At 42.0% G+C, this 17,110-nt stretch overlaps 1 protein-coding gene across 2 annotated transcripts in view; it reads left to right on the forward strand.

Annotated features, from left to right (window-relative positions):
• STON2 (stonin 2) overlaps nt 1-17,110 on the forward strand; it is a 68,264-nt gene that overhangs the window by 43,864 nt on the left and 7,290 nt on the right. Inside the window, exons 5-6 of one of the 2 annotated variants that reach the window (XR_003526743.1) lie at nt 10,865-12,700; nt 14,076-14,268. Coding sequence is in view for 1 of the 2 variants with exons in the window: in XM_027638048.1 (XP_027493849.1) it covers nt 10,865-12,700 (1,836 nt within the window). In the remaining variant the exon portion in view is untranslated. The remainder of the gene's footprint in view (nt 1-10,864; nt 12,701-14,075; nt 14,269-17,110) is intronic. The other variant, XM_027638048.1, reaches the window with a different exon arrangement.

Here is a 17,110-nt window from a genome sequence, read left to right on the forward strand (position 1 = left end):
TTTGGTGCACGTTATTTTGTTCTGGTTCAAATTCTGTAATTAGCGCCCAGGCTTGTCTGTACAAGCCAGTACTCCGGAGGAGAGCCTTTCCCAAAAAGCAGCCTGAACCCGCCGCCCTCCCCGGCTCCAGGGCACATCGCTCGTCCCCAGCATGGCCCCCAGCCCCGGGCCGTGCTGCCTGCGGGCACGGGGGTTCACGGAGCTCCCTGGGCAGGAATGGCTGAGCAGAGCCGGTGTCCGGGGAGGGGGTAGCCCCGGGGTGACGGGGCGGCCCCGCTGGGAGAGCAGCCTCCATGAGGGGTAGGCAGCCCCGCCGGCGGCCCGGCGGTCCCTCCCGCTCACCCCGCTGCTATGGCAACAGGCCGGGAATGCCTCTGGCTCGGCCATCCCGGTCTCCGCTCCGAAGCGCCCGCTCTGCAGACAGCTCCATTGTCTGCCGGACAGTTGACTTTCCATCGACTTCCAGCAAAGCAGCCTCTTCCCGAAGACAAAAGGCTCAGCAGAAAGAGACTAAACAGCTTTAAAAGTTTTTAAGGGGAAAAAAATCCCCTTCATTTATGTTTTAGCTGTAGAGAAGAGAGGAGAAAAATGATTCTGGCTTCTCCTAAGTGATAGTTGGTGAAGGAGGAGAGGGGTCATAATTAGGTTTTACTGGGACTCGGTAATTGCTTCCTGATGCCTCGTGAAACTATTCACAAGGAGACTGGCTCGCCCACAGGACCGTGGCACGGTTTTTACCCCAGCACAGTCAGGCTGCTGCCATCAGACAACTATTCAGATCCTATAATGAAAGAGTTGAGTTTCAATTTGCTTTATGGGTGAACCAGTTTTCAAATCCAAAATCATCAGCAGAGTTGACGCCAAGAAACAGTTTTGTTCAGATCCAGCTCAGAGAGCTCAAGCACAGATTTGCCACACGTCAATAGGTACCTTGTTTTCTAGGGTTACCCCCTTATGTTGTGGTGTAGTGATGATGGGGAAGTTTAGGGAGGAGGATACTGCTGAGTTAGTAAATACAGGGTTTAATCTTGCGAGCTGTCAGCATTTCTAGAGCATTAAATTCTAGTTCAAATAAACACACTCCCAGTACATTCTCTCCTCGTGTCTCAAGCAGAAACATGCTTTCATTAAGCCAATATGAGGGCAGTATTCTCCTTCATGACTTTAAGTGCTCATATGTGTGTTCCTGAAGAAATCCTACAAGAAATGCTATTTCCCATGAGATGTTAAATTCAAGTCTTTCCATAGGGTGCATATCCTAGTCCACATGACTGACTTTTTTGTTTCTACCATTTGACCTTGATGGGACCTAGATGAGCGGTAGAAACCTGCAAACTGAGGAGATGCAATGCAAAAGATCAGTTTACATTACCTTCCTAAATCCCTTTAGATATTTCTTCTAAACTTTTTAACCTAATGGAAGTCCACTGGTGATACTTTTTCATCTGACATCTATTTCTGACACTTTATCTAAGTATTTTATCATCCATACCCAAATAAGCCAGTGGGCAAAAAACTTCCACTCACCCCCCATTTTCTTAACAACTGAAATAATTTTGCAGCATTATCTTATGAAGAAAAAAAATCTCTTTTTGTAGGATGTGATCAGCTTACATCTTGAAATGTTGGAACAGATTGCTCACTAGTGACCTGAGCAGTCATTCTTGTCTATAGCAATGTTGTTCTTCTAAGATAACTCCTGTCAAATTTCCTCCACCTGTCAGTGCACTATGTAAGATATTGCTTTAGAATATTTTAATTACTTGTTAAATGTTTGTTGCCCATTCATTTCTTGAATGTTCATTTGATCTATTTATAGGAACACGTTAATAATTATATTTTATTGTCTGGGTACCTTTTGTTTAAGCTCAGTAAAGTCCTCTCATTATCTTATTATCCCACGTTCCTCATTAGTCTAATCCCTGTTGTTTCCTTTAGGCAAACATCAGTTCTTTCAGGACTCTTCTGCAAAATCTCACATGGCCCTTCAGAAAGCCGAGCTTTGTTTACAGGGCACAGCAGCTGTGGGGGCCCTGTTGTTTTCCTTCACATTGATCACATTCTGTGCTCAGCTCTTGTCTCTCTGCTGCCACCAAACCAGCTACACAGTTTGGGGATGGAGGCAGTAAGATTTTCAATCACACTGTCCATCCTTTTCTTTTCCCTCTAATCTTGTCCTGTACCCTGAAGAGACCTGCTAGGTCTCTTCCACATTTCAAGAATGCAGAAGTTTATTTCCACTTAGCTTTCTGTGGTGTATTTTGTCCAGGGATTTCCCACTGCATCCAACCCTTGTACCTTGCCTAATTTTAGTTCTGGTACCCCAGGACAGAAATTTTTGGGATTCCTTGTTCCTCCCTACTCTGCATTCCCATCAAAGGAATGGGGAGCATCATCTGGGGATGAAAGAGGAGACACAGTGGTGATGGGGGCTGCTAAAACTAATAAATAAGAAAAGAAATCAGCCTGTCTGAGAAGTTATGCAGGACTAACATATAGAAATTTGGGCCTTGTATACCCTGTATTTTGTCCCCAGTCAGAATTGTAGCTTGGAGGGAAGATGCCTATTAGAGATGGAAAGGTGGGAACTTACAATCTGTGCAGAGGAAGGAAGTACAGGTTTCCTTTTCACTTCTCACCAGAGAGTGCTGTGATAACATAATGAGTTGCTTCTTTCCGTTCTTCGTGCATGGGTCTCTTTTGGTCAAACTCTCACATTTAACAGAGGCCCGGGCCTCTCTGCTCACTGTAATCACACCAGTGTAGTCCAAGGGAGAGGAAGAAATTGCTTGTTGTATCATTTCTGTTTGGCTGCTTCTATGGAGTGACCCTGAATAATCCCATGTACCGTGGTGGCTACACACACACATACAAAAAGGAAAAACAAAACTCCAAATGACAGACAACAGCCCACTATTTGATTCTGTTGATTTCCTGCCATTGTGAATATCTGCACAACAGCTGGAGTTTTATGGTGGGAGCCTGGACTGAAGGAAAGGCTGTGCTAAGGGAGTCCCAGGCCTGGAACAGATGAGTGTGGAAGGGGGGGAATGGCCTCATCAATCAGAGCAATATGTTGTAAAACAAGCCATTCCGACATAACAGCCTCCCAGGCTGGTCGACAGCTGCCCTGAAGCTGGAGATGAGATGCTGATAGCACCTTGGAATGATAAAAAGACTCTCAGACTTTACAGAGGGATGTATAGCAGGAGCATAAATTAAAATGTATTTGGATGCACATGCTGACAAGTTTTCTGTCTTCCACCATCCTTGGGAGTCCTTTCTTTATAGGTACACGATGGGTGAGCTGGGTCGGTTCCTTTAATTTCCAAAGTTTGCTGAAGTTGTTGATAGTATGGTTATGCTAGTCAGACTGGCAGGGCAGGTGTGAACTCTGCCAGTAAGCCATGCTTTTACAAACACTCTCCAAGCCAACCCCTGTAATATCATTGTTATTTTTCGTGGATGGGCAAAAACTGAGAAGAGTGTCACTGTAAAGGAGGCTGAAGTTAGGTTACCATAGTGGGAATATTTCTTCTTACTATGTCCTGTCTCTCTAAATTGTCTTACTCAGCATATATCCAAAACACATCTTTGAAGGCCTCAAGAGGTGAAAATCAGCAATGCAGCATCCTGACTCAACCCTGCAACTACCTTAGCAACAGCACAATATGGATTTTGAAAACAACAGAATAATAACAGAATAAAGTGATGCCTATCTCACTATAACAAGCATGTTTCAGTATCTGTTGTTGCAAGAGTTTGCTTTCCAAGGTTTTCGTAAGCATTTTTTACTTACGTCCAATATTTTTGGTGGAATCCTTCTTACCTGTAAATAATGTGAACAATATCCTGTTTCTCAGCCTATGAGAGGAACAAACAGTAAGAAGTGAAAGCCCAGCATTTCTCCTTGCAGTTCACAGCCAGTCCAGTATGTAAGCATTGAGTCTTAGCTGCAGTTTCTCCACCTTTCTATTTGTTCTCATCCAGATGCACCTACTTGTAAAAGCCAGAGCACAAGGAAGTATCTTGGCACTTATGAGTTGTTTTGCTCAACTAAGGGCCACAGGCTTCTACTGTCTCTAATTATTTTATTCCCTACAGAAGCTTCCTTGCTTATTCCATTTATCCTGCATGGTTCCTAGAAAGCCCACAAGCTTTCACATGACTTATGATAGTGTATTTATCAAACACACTTGACAACAGCCATTAACACTTCCCATTACATCAGTATTTTTGCTTTGCTATGGAGAGAAAACTTGCAGAGTAGAGGGCATAAATTGCTAGGCTGAAGGTCACTTAGACTATCACATGGTTCAGATTAGCACCTAAGCCTTTTGCAGCCCATTCCTGTGTCATATCCTTTGCATCATCCTGCTTCTCAGGCACCGGTAATCAACATTTTTTGTTGAGGGTGAAGGTGTTGTGTTGGCTTGTGCATCCTCAGTGATATCTCTGTGGGTCAGGCATTACACATAGATTAGGCTGTCCTTTCTGTTTTCTCACAGTATTTCCAGCCAGTCACCTTCAGTCCTTTGTGTTATGTGTCCAAAATCTCTCCAAGAATTAAAAAAAAAACAAAGTCACCTACACATGTCTTTGTTAGAGCTCCTCTCTCCTTTGCATTGCACCTGTTAGCTCACTATAGCCTGGAACTCACATATACTTTGAGTCAAGAAGAAATGGCCAGACTGTAGTTACATGGTCTTCTTTGCACTTTAAACAGAAAGTGTTTGCATAACAAGCTACAAGGGGTAAATATATAGCACAAGCTTTAGATAAAAGTTGAGCACTGTTAACTTCCATAATTTATAGGTGTGTATCAGCTATGTTGTCTATGGAACACATTTGTCTTTACACTTCATAAGGTAACTAAATTATTAAAATACATAGCTGAAATTGAAGTTTCCACAGAATCTTACAGTAGAAATTGCTAAATGAGTCTTTGGGATCTTTGTAAATATCAGCAGTGACCTAAGTTGTAAATCATTTTTGTTTTGCTCAGGATAAAGGTAGTGTATAAATATGAGATTGCCTTTTGACTGGATGACCTGAGATACACAGATATATCTGGCAGACAGGATGTGAGCTGCTGACTTGATACGATATAAAACTTGATCCTGGGAAATGCCTTGGGTGCAGGAATGAGGAAGTTAGCGCTACTATTTTTAAATGTTGTGGGGAGTCAGAAATGTTTGCAATAGGGCATTTTGAAGATGTAAAATATCCTCTTTCTAGATGATGTGCAGTGTTTATTTTTGGAAGCAGTGGATTGAGCACTAGTGAAGCCTTATTCAACATCCCTGTTTACTGACTTGTCTTTTTTCGCTACAGAATCAGCACAAGACTGAGCGGATAGTTGGAGTGATACTGGCCTCAGTCTTGCAGGAACTGCCCACTTAGGAATTAGAGATTAGCCAGTTATTTTGTGCTAACTACTAAGTTTTCATCAGCTGACGTTACCACTTGTGGTTTTTACCAGTACAGTTTCTGAACTGATGGACTGGCAATAGCAAACCCAGGGTGTTCCAGGCATCTAACGCACATGACAGTCTCCTGTTTTGGATTTCTATGGCTATGGGAAGATTTCTCGCATTTATTCGACAGACCCAGGCCCCACACTTATGTAGTACTGCAGCTGCCGTTCGATTCAATAACTCACATGAGACCATTGTGTGCTGCTTTTTAGTCAAAGGTTATGCTGCTCAGTGGGACCCCAGATTCTAAAAGGATCCAGTAGCTGGCACATTTCCACCTGCAGTCTGGCACTGCAAGTGTCAGGCTTGTTCCACATGATTTTACCTCAAGCACTCAAGACAAAACTAAAGGGGTCTGCAAACCTCTGTATTTTGTTACCAGTCCATCATATATTGCTTGAAAAAATATGGCATAATGAAGTAATGTATTGTCTGAGTATGAGAGATTTATGTAACTGCTTTTGCAAAATAGAGCTTGTTCAGTGGATGTTCAATGGATATGGAGCTTGTTCAATCAGCTCCTCCAAGGTGTACTGGGATTGTGTTTGAACTTATAGGGTTGGCTAGAGATTTATTCCACTTGCTGAACATCAACTTCCTGAAGCTTCCTGAGCTAGCAGGAGCACTTCTCTTTCCTTATTCACTCTCAGAATATTTCTTCATGAGGTCCATGGTCTCATCTCAGTGGCAATTTCACTATTGAAGGATATGGTGTATGTACTGCAGATTAAAGTCAAAGAAGGAGGCAGACCTTTGTGGACAGAAGCAAAGTCCAAAGTACAGTAGGAAGAGTTCATTTATCTTTGTCAAAGTATTTGGAAAGTAACTGCTTTTGAAAAATACCGTGTGTGTGTGTGTGTGTGTGTGTGTTTGTGTGTTCATTTTTCTCTTTTGCTCTTTGTTCTCCTTTTGGATGAAAGAGGCAGCATGATTCATTCTTCTGCAGAGAATTGCTCATTCTCTTATTGATCCCTCTGCTGAGACAGGTTCATCTTTGTGTTTCCCAGCTCTACTCTGTCCCTTCACACACAGACTTTGTCATGCCTAACCAAACTGGGAGTGTAAGTACTCCCATGATAGTATTAATGACAAAGGCTAGGGTGTAGTCACTGTCGTGGTAACCTCTGGGCTGAGCACACCTTGCTGAGAACAAAGTTAGATGACCTAGTGGTAAAAATATGTCAGTCATATCTCTACCATGTCTTCAGGGATGGAAACAAAGTTGCTTTGTAATGAGTCATGTAGGTATGCTTATTTGCTAAGACATTTACTTTATGAATTATCATGTTTGTTTAACAGAAGTAGGTTTGTTCAGCCTAGAGAAAGGAGACTGAGGGGAGACCTCATGTCTTCAACATCCTCATGAGGGGAAAAGGAGAGGCAAGTACTGATCTCTTCACTCTCGTGACCAGTAACAGGACTCAAGAAAACAGCTTGAAGCTGAGTCAGGGAGATTTACGTTGGATATCAGGAAAAACTTTTTCACCCAGGGGGTGGTTGAGCACTGGAACAGGCTCCCCAGGGAAGTGGTCACAGCACCAAGCCTGTCAGAGTTCAAGAAGCATTTGGACAATGCTCCCAGGTACTTGGTCTAATTGTTGGGGTGTCCTGTGCAAGGCCGGAAGTTGGACTTGATGATCCTGCTGGGTTGCTTCCAACTCAGTGTATGATTCTGTGATAAGCTGTCAGGTAAAACTAGCAGGTTTTAATCCTTTCTTCACCACTTATGTGAGCTCTGTTCACATCTTAGTTCAAATTTTTCAAATACAATAGTATTATGTCACGTATATATTGTGAATTCTTTAAACAGGCATAGTCTTGTCTAAATCTTGCATAGTCTTGTCTAAATTTTGTAAAAATCTTGAAGACTTCTTCTAATTATATCAGTCTTAATGTACCACCTTCTGGCCAGCTAACGGAAGCACATGAACTGATCTTCAGGAAGAGCACAAGCTTTCTAGATTTGTGACTCTCAAATGGGTTTAAATCAAAAAACCTTCTTTTCTATAAGAATTCTGGGGCCCATTCACTGCCATTGTTTTGCACATAAGAGAATATGACTGTTTTTAATATGTTAAGAGGACAAAAAATGTTTGCTTCAATTTCTTTTTAGAGTAGCCTTCTTTACTGAAAGAAGACAAACAAAGCAAGCTGTGTTTAAGTGATAAGCAGTGCTTTTTCTTAAAGTACCTAATGTTTTCTAGCCAGATCCATTCTGATTGCTCAGTCCACTGCATAGTACAGACTGCACAACATGCAAGAAACTTTTACAAAACTGTAATTACAGCCAAGAGCAGACAGTGTAGCTGAGATCTGTACAAAGAAAAGGTGAATTAACTATGCGTAGACAATGAATTGCTGAAATATTGTTTCAGTTATTCCATACCAGATCTGAAATGGTTTATTTTCAAGAACGAGAGTTTTAACTACTCAATAAGCATACACAATAAAAACATTGAGTATTTTTAAATTAAATCACACAGAAAAGTTCTAAGTTGCAAACTAATCTTGTTATCTTGAACATTTTCTTTACTCAAGGAATAATGAAAGGGCTCTGATTGAATTTCATTCCTTGTATAATTAGTTTCTCCAGATGAATAAAGATAAACAAAGGAGAGGAAAATGCATGAGACAAACAAAGGCACTTGAATAGCTTCATACATAGCTGGTTGCAATGAGACTTACAGCTGCAACTACTGCTGTTCTTATGTGTATCTGATACCAGTTTCTTAGTGGTTAGGTCAGGCTTGGTTACTGGGAAGATGTTCCTTTCCCTCTCCAAGCATCAAGAGGTGGCACAAGTGGAGAAGACACAAGACAAATAATTCGGGGCAATGAAGCACAAATGCCTGAAATACACTAGTCCTACCTTCCATAAACACATACTTTTGTGTAGATAGAGAATAATAAGAAAATATCAAAACAGCAATGAAAGAAGTCCACAGAAACTTTGGTGATCCTTTAAGATAGTACATGGAGGACAGCGCTGTTCAACAATCTTCTTGCAGTACGAGGGTGGCTCAACCTGGCTGAGTAATAATTTTCTTGTATTTCATCTTCAGTTTAGTATTTTCACGATGGTTTACATTTAAAATGAAATATAGCAGTTCTTACAGAAACTAATGGGGATAAATTAATTGAACCCAGATGAAATTTTTATGTTTTAAGCTCTGTAACGTAACTTCTTTGCAACTTCAGATGATTTAACTTCTTTTGACAACTAAAGTTATTTTGGGACTTGGGATGAATTTGCAATAGTTAACCAAGGAACAGGCATCATATTTAAGCAGTCACTAACCCCCTGCTGGGAGCAGCCTAGGTAGTACTATTGTAGTACAGATTTGGGATACAACTACACTAGGTTTAATCAGGCCAGTGATTTACATGGCCTAAATTTAGACGACCAAGTTCAAAGAGATGTAGTGATAGGATATGGCAGAGTATGATGAATTAAAAAGTTATCTAAGGATGAATCCTTTCAATGTGATCTGAGAAGCCTGTCAAGTGGAAGGAGAAAGAATAAGAGAGGGAACCACAGAGATCACATCAGTGACCCCTCAGGGTGTGGTTGTGGATAATAGTCTGTTGGCTTGGGGTTTTTTGCCTCACAAATCTATTTATAACCTTGTGACAAGACTTAAAGAATTCCCCACTGTACCCGGTGGTATGAACAGTAGCAGGGGCTGCAGACAGGCACTGTGCAAAGCTGGGGATGAGATGGCAGGGTAGAGAAGAAAATCTGAGAAACTGAGATAGAGCACTTCTTTTCAAATACACTTTGCAATGCCTGGGTAGTCTGTAAAAGCTATCTATTCTTGTTACTGCTTTGTGTTATTGCGGCTTGAAAAACAAATTGGTATCATTCTGCGTCGTATATAATTCTCAAATGTAATAACCCTTTGAACTTGCATGGTGTGCTTTGTCCTTAGATCAAAAGGTTGAGTAAAGTTATATATAGCTGAAATCAGAGGCCCAGAATGCCAAGTTACCCAAGACACTATAATGAGCTTATGGCAGAACTTTGGCTGGCATGAATATTCCCTGTTTCATATTCTAAATGGTAATTTAAATGGCAAGTAATTATTATTATGGTTGAGGCAGAATGGAAATCAAACTCATCCTTTTGGGTACTGGTGGCAATTAAAATAATGACTTAAATAGTTTGGTTTTGTTGTTGTTTTTGATATTGTAAAATATGCTCAAATCACAGGTTTACAGCCATACCAAAGTGCTGTATTTTACACTTACTTTTTTGCTTGTACTGAAGAACAGTGACTTATGTAAAACGTGGAATCTCTATGCCTAGGAGAAGGAAAAAGGACACTGCTGTATCATGTAGTGCAAACCTGTGGTGCAGCTACAGAGTATAATTTCATGCTGGCTGCTCATTTTTAGCAGTACTCTGATTCATTAGCCAGTGGGAAGAAAATGGGAAGAAAATCATTTAATTTCTGAACTCTGAAAATTTGTCCTTATATTGGAAAACACTTTATTACCACTGCAGCAATTTTCTGCAGAAGAGCTGGGACTGAAATAGCACAGCATGGTGTGGGCTTTTACAAAGTGTCTTGGCAGAGTCTGAGACTATGAACACAGCAGTCAAAGGTGCCATGTTCTGACAGAGGACGAGGAGAGCTTCCACAAGTCAAAATTAAGTTTTTCCTTATCCTAACGTACATCCGTAGATCACACTTCTCCGAGAGATGTTTCAGAGACATCCAAGGACTGTCAGACTCTTTTTCACTGGGTAGGCCAAAGAGTTTCCTTACAGAACAAAATCTGGGCAAAAATCCCAGCTAGGCAACTTTTATGGTGCCTTCACCATATCCCTGTGTGCTTTTGTGGTAACATCAAATGCACAGACAGGTATGTGGGGGCAGATTGGAGAAGTGCTTTTCCTCAATGTTCATTCCTCTTCCTACTGGATTCTTCTATAGAGCAAAGGGTATAGGGTCAGAAAAGGGAAAAAATTATGACAAAAGTGAGGGAACACTACAGACAAATAGCAGAATATAACTGTAGAGAAGAAATTCATCCTGAAAATTTAGAGAGGGAAGTTTTAAAAAACCACCACAACATATGGACTAATTTTCTCCTTTAGGTTGTTACATTGGGATGAGATCGATACAATCATTGCTGTCATTCCTTTTGCATTTCTTCCTGGATTCCTTTTATGTGTTCAACTATATTTCTTCATTACTTCTTGTCAGACTCTTCAGCATTTTAGCCAAGTCTTTTGACTATCTTATTCGTGCCCAGCAGATGAATAGGCCTTCCATGAGCATGCAGACAGACTTGTGCAGACTGTGGTTTTCTTTTTGCAGAGAGAAGTAGGTAACTTCAGAATAATTAGCTGAAATTTCCTCCCCTCCCCTCTTTTTTTAAAGACAATTCCTCGTCTCTCCAGGAAGATGAAGAGATAGATATGGAGGCTGTCAACTGGCAGCTGAACAACACCTCTGTGAATGGGCATTCGTCTACCCCAACCACAGTCCGCTTTCCCAGCTGGGTGACTTTTGATGACAATGAAGTCAGTTTTTCACCTCAGAACCTTTCTCCCTTGAAAACAAATACCCCGTCTGCAGAAACACAGGGTCCAGATGTTAACTTTAACCTCACTACATCCTTGAAGAAAAGGGAACGTCCTAAAAGCACATTGGGGGACCTCTCTAAAATTCAAAAACTAGATCTCTCCTCCCTAACCAAGTTGCCTTCTGTTGAAACACCACCATGGAGTGCTACTAATCCCTTTCTGGATGAATCTCTGCGAGATGTCCAACCCTCACCCATCAATCCATTCAGCTCCTTCTTTGAGGAGCGAGAGAGGCGTTCCAAAAGCTCTTCTGTCTCCAGTGCTCCAGGCAAAAGCCAAAGAGACTCTCTCATTATTCTCCATCAAGAGCCTGATACCATCAGTTTCCATGAGGCAAACAAAAGTCTAACCCACACAGATGCTGTAGAGCAGCTCAAACAACTCCAGATTGGAGACCCAGATCATGTGAGCAGTTCTACTTTGCCTGATGATGACCCCATGATGCCATATGATCTGGATGCAGCTATATTTAACCTGGCACCAGCTCAGCCAAAGGACGGATGGCCAATGATGCTCAGGATCCCAGAGAAGAAGAATATTATGTCATCCAGGCACTGGGGACCAATATATGTCAAGCTGACCAACAGTGGATGTATACAGCTTTTTTATGAGAAGGGGCTAGAGAAACCTTTCCGAGAACTCAAACTGGAAATCAATCATGAGATTTCAGAGCGCAAACTCCAGAACTACGACGAGAATGGAAGGATACACAGTGTGCGGTTGGATCGCACAACATACAAGGAGAAAAAGAAGTATCAGCCTAAACCAGCCATTGCACACACAGCAGAGAGAGAGCAAATTATCAAGCTTGGGACTACAGATTATGAAGACTTCCTTAGCTTCATCACTGCTGTGCAAGACACGCTGATGAACTTGCCAGCTTCATCAACAGATCTGAGCACAGTGGGACTGAACTATCAAGAAGAAGAAATCACTGTTGATGTCAGGGATGAGTTTCATGGCATATTGGCCAAGGGAGACAGTGCGATTCTCCAGCACTGTGTGCTGACCCATATCTATGTTCTCAGCTTCCTTTCTGGCCTGGCAGAGTGCAGGCTGGGCCTTAATGATATCCTGATCAAAGGGAATGAAATAGTTGCAAGGCAGGATATTATGCCCACTACTACCACTAAGTGGATTAAATTGTACAGCTGTCAGTTCCATTCATGTGTGGATGAGGATATGTTTAATAACTCCCGTATTATCCTGTTCAACCCTTTGGATGCCTGCCGGTTTGAACTGATGCGATTCAGAACTGTCTTTGCTGAGAAAACTTTGCCTTTTACTCTGAGGACAGCTGCCAGCATCAATGGTGCTGAGGTGGAGGTGCAGAGCTGGCTGATGATGTCCACTGGATTCTCTTCCAATCATGACCCTTTAACTCAGGTCCCTTGTGAAAACGTGATGATCCGCTACCCAGTGCCAAATGAGTGGGTGAAGAACTTCCGCAGGGAGAGTGTCCTGGGGGAGAAATCTTTGAAAGCCAAGGTGAACAAGGGAGCCACTTTCGGATCAACTGGTCTGTCTGGTTCTGAGCCAGTAATGAGAGTAACTTTGGGAACTGCCAAATATGAGCACGCCTTTCATTCCATTGTATGGAGGATAAACCGACTGCCTGACAAAAACTCAGGTGAGTGGTGCATACCATTTCTGCAGGAGTAAACTAAAAGGAGTTATGTATTTTGGAAGATAGGGAATAGTGAGTTTACATGGTGAGAGAGAAAGCATCCTCTGTAATATACTAAAGGACATAAATTAGTTGCTTGAAGCATTTATGTGACCTTTCATCACAATAGTTTTATATATCCTACAAATATAAGTAATGATAAAAACAGGTTTGGGTTTTCCAGATGCAAAAATACGTGTTCTGTCTCTGCTTGGAGGTATTTAAAAGAGGTGTAGATGTGGCAGTTAGGGACATGGTTTAGTGGTAGACTAAGTTCATGCTAGGTTAATGGTTGGACTCGATGATCTTAAAGGTATTTTCCAACCTAAATGGTTCTATGACTCTATGATTATGAGACTTACGCATCAAACGTCACTGTATGCTCAGTACTGCTATTGGAAGCAGGATTTTTTGGGTAACTTGCAAAGGCAAGATCCTATGCTATGGAGCTGAATGACAAGGCCAGATAAACTGCTGTAATTCCATCCAGCACATGTGATTTCTTCCATGCATTGCCAAGCATACTGGGACAATGCTATATATTTCAATGCATATGCCACAATTACTGCCTATAAAGTATTGGGAATAGGGATTGTAAGAGAACAGAAGATATTGCTCAACCATTTAAAAAAAATAGAAATTTCCAAACACCAGTTTGTGGCTATGCTTCTGTAATCAGTGCAGACATGCAATTACAACTTGAACCTGGGGAGAGAATACCAATATGAAATCCACAAATCTTTGTATTTCTAGTAACATATTCATAATTAAACATTCAAATAATGTAGGCAAGCTACTTTTCCCTTGGGCCATTGCTGCCAGTCATTCTACTTCCTACCTTTCATCCATGGTGCACAATAAAGGTGGACAACTCAGGTTTATTTTTATTTGTAGTGAATTCTACTTCTTGGCTTCTCTGATCTCAAATAGCTTTTTACAAATGAGATGCACTTTTTAGTATGCTGTAGTAATGCACCTGGGTGACTAGGAGGGTTTCTGTATTCAGTGTTCCCTGGAGGAAAATTCAGTGTCGTACCAGATTTGGCTCTCTCTAAGGACATATGTTTTTCCTGAGTTTGAGTTATAGTGTCAGCAAAGCAGTAATCCAAGTCTCCTAATCTTTTGGATGACATCTCAGCCCAAGGACACTAGTTTACACCATAGGTTACAAATTTGGAGGGATATCACTGACAAAAGGGAAGGCTCCATATTTCCTGTAGTGTGGCACATAAGAAGACAGAGCTTGGAAACTCAAGAAAAATATAGCAATGAAAAATTAACCTCAGACTGTTTATGAGCAATAACATGCTTGTTAAAAATCTCACTGTGCCATCTGCAGGAGCTCTGGGAATGAGATGCTGTGAAATTGGGCCTTCTGTGGCATCTTCTCTCCAAAGATCTCAGTATACCATATAGATATTACAGCTGGGGAAACTAAAGCCCCCAGACTTTAACACAATCACAGAACATGCCAGTAGCAGTAACATGCCAGGAGAAGAGGCAAAACTCCTGTCTCTACTGCCTTCTGCAAGGTAATGCTCCTTACCCATTGTTACTCTGAGGGAGTGCCTCTTGTTGCCCTGATCCCATCTCTCCCAGTGTGAGGCTTTATTGTATATACACTGTGACAGGGGGAAATGCATTACAGATATGTTGCTGCTGTTGGACCTCTGCCACAGAGAATCTATCCATTGTGTCACCGTGCAGAACGCAGGACAGTATTTTAGTATTTGTTTACATCCTCAGAGGAAGAAAGTGTCCTCACCCCTCCGGTCAGATCAGATGTAATTTCAGGGAAAGGAAGGGCCCTGGATGCACTGTCTTGGCCAAGACACATGAGGTATGTGAGAGGGAGGGAATCCCAAAGTGATGACAGGGCAGGCTAAGTATAGTTTCAATTTGACCTTGCCCTTCACGAACTATTTCTATTTATTGATGACACTTCATCCCACGGGTTTCCTTTCTCAAAGTATGTGGCAAACAAAGGGGTATATATAAGTGATACTCAAAAGCATTGATTCCCACTCCTTCTTAGATTTGCCTGATGGACCACACACACTTCTGACCATGTGATACTGGTGTGCGGTTTAACTCCCAGCCTTGGGCAACTTTGGCTGTATCCAGCCGTACCCATAAGTCATATAATAACCCACCTCCACCTATTTTCAAAGTCCTTATAAATGATGCAGTTCTCAAGCACTAAATATAAAACTACTCCCTTGACTCACACTTGATGCTTTCTTACTGTGACACCTGCCACTCATCTCTAAGAACACTCTGGTTCTTCTGTAAATGTCTGGTCTGCTAATGAACTGCTCTGGTGCCTGGGACACCAGAGCCAGAGGGAGGTAGTGGTGTCACACTGCAGCTGGGGGAAATGCTGCAGGTGGCCACAGTCTGTAGCTCCACCCTGCCAGCAGAGGCCACACAACCTGTCCACACCACTTGGGGCACATGCACTGCATGATTGTCTCCAGCACACGTGCCTGTCTGCCAGTCATGCTCAAAGGAGCACGTATGTAGGCACACATTAAGAGACCTTTTGTTCATCCACGGTTTGTGCTCTGACACATTGCTTGCAAACACAGTCCCAGGAACTCCAGAGGTCTCCAGGTAGCCAACTGGAACTCTTCCTTCCCTCCATTCCCCAAATGAGGACTGATGCAGGCTCTGTGCAGACGTGAGGCCCGTGACACCATCAGCCCTGCCATCCCCGCTGAGGAGGAAAGCTGGTCCCTCCTGAAGTTCACTGCTTGTATTCAGGTTGTGGAATCCTAAGCACCCAAATTGTTAAGAATTATTTCAGCAGCTTTGCTGTCTTATCCAAATGTTTTCTTTTTGTGCTTTCCAATGGGATGGGGCCCTTTGCACTCTCACTCTAGGTGACAGTGTTATCAGCACTGTCTGTATTATTTTGTAGCCAAAGCATCTTCTTATGACTGAACATTGAAAAGCATATGACCAATGAAGGACAGTGCATACTCTGACTGTGATTTGACCTAAGGAAAAACTATGGACTGGATTCTACTGAGCACATTGCTGAAGTCCTGTCCAAAATGGCTTGTTAAACATCATTGCCCTTTTCATATTCAAAATTAATATGATCGAAAGAGTTGATAAAGAAAGCCTATTTACAGACTTCGCAGAGCTCCAGTTGCTGCTGGCTGGGTTTCACATGTTGAGTTTTTTTAATCCACCAGTAGAATACTAGGGAAACATCTAAACAGTCTTCAATCGTGGGAAAACGCTCTTTCAGCAAAGCAGAGATGTATCCTCTATGCAGAGCCTTGGAATCTGGATTTGAACTTTTCTCTAGTTTGGCTGTGTATCCCAGGCATGCTGCCTGGTATACTTTCTGAAGTAAATTAAATCCTTTAATCCAAACATGTTGGGACATCTGAGTTATTCAGAAAAGATTCCGCCCAATCACAGTAAAACATGCATATATATGAATTATATTATCAGATCCTTGATTGTCAGAACAAAATGTTAGAAGCTCAAGGAAACAAGATGTGCATACAAAAGCTGTGTGTTGATTTCCTCCTGATTTTACTGAAAAGTGTACCTGTCCATTAGAGAAATAACTCTGAATGAGCCTGTTGAACAAAGTCTGGAGAGGTTGTGCCTTGTGGACCTCACAGCCAGGACACTAAAGAACACTAAGTGCTAAGTAATTTTGCAATAGCTTCAGTGGAGGAGTTGCTTTCCTAATCCATTCACCTTGTTGTCTACCATGCTGAGCTGGTTTAAATCAATAATTTCCATATTTTTTGACTGCTGTGCATGGTCTTTTCTGTTAATGGGCTCTCCTTCTAGAAGAAATTAAATTATTGAAAAATTACCTTGTTAATTGCATTGGGGGGGGGGGGTTACCTTTTTGCCCTCTTTGTTTTCCCCTCCTTATTCTCCCCCTTTTTTTGATCCTATGGATATCCACATTAGGTATGTTAAAATAGGTCACTGATTCCATGTGTCCAGTTGAAATTATGAAGACTTTAAAAGCTCAGATCTCCAAAGCACCTGTCATGCAGTGTGCTTAAGCCCAGTTTAACACTTCCCAGTGTTACCTTCACACATACCCACCCCAAAAGCATCTGAACACATACCAGATCAGGAGTGTAGTGGCACAAGCCTAACATTTTGTAGCTGTGGATGGGGCTTGTGCTGGAGCACAGAGCAGCTTCTCCTGGACTGCTGGGTCTCCAGTCTGAAGGAGGGAGCAACCCATGGCAAACTAAGGGAGAGGGAAAGCATGACAAAGCAGATGAGCAGAAAGGATTACAATGAGGGTTCTGCTCAGAGTGGCACAGGGTGAGGAAAGAGATATGAATGGATGGAGATCCTGAGACTGGGAATTGGTTGCCAGTACTGAGT

Source organism: Corapipo altera, unplaced genomic scaffold (assembly GCF_003945725.1).
Source record: "Corapipo altera isolate COAL_440 unplaced genomic scaffold, ASM394572v1 23, whole genome shotgun sequence".
Lineage (NCBI taxonomy): Eukaryota > Metazoa > Chordata > Aves > Passeriformes > Pipridae > Corapipo > Corapipo altera.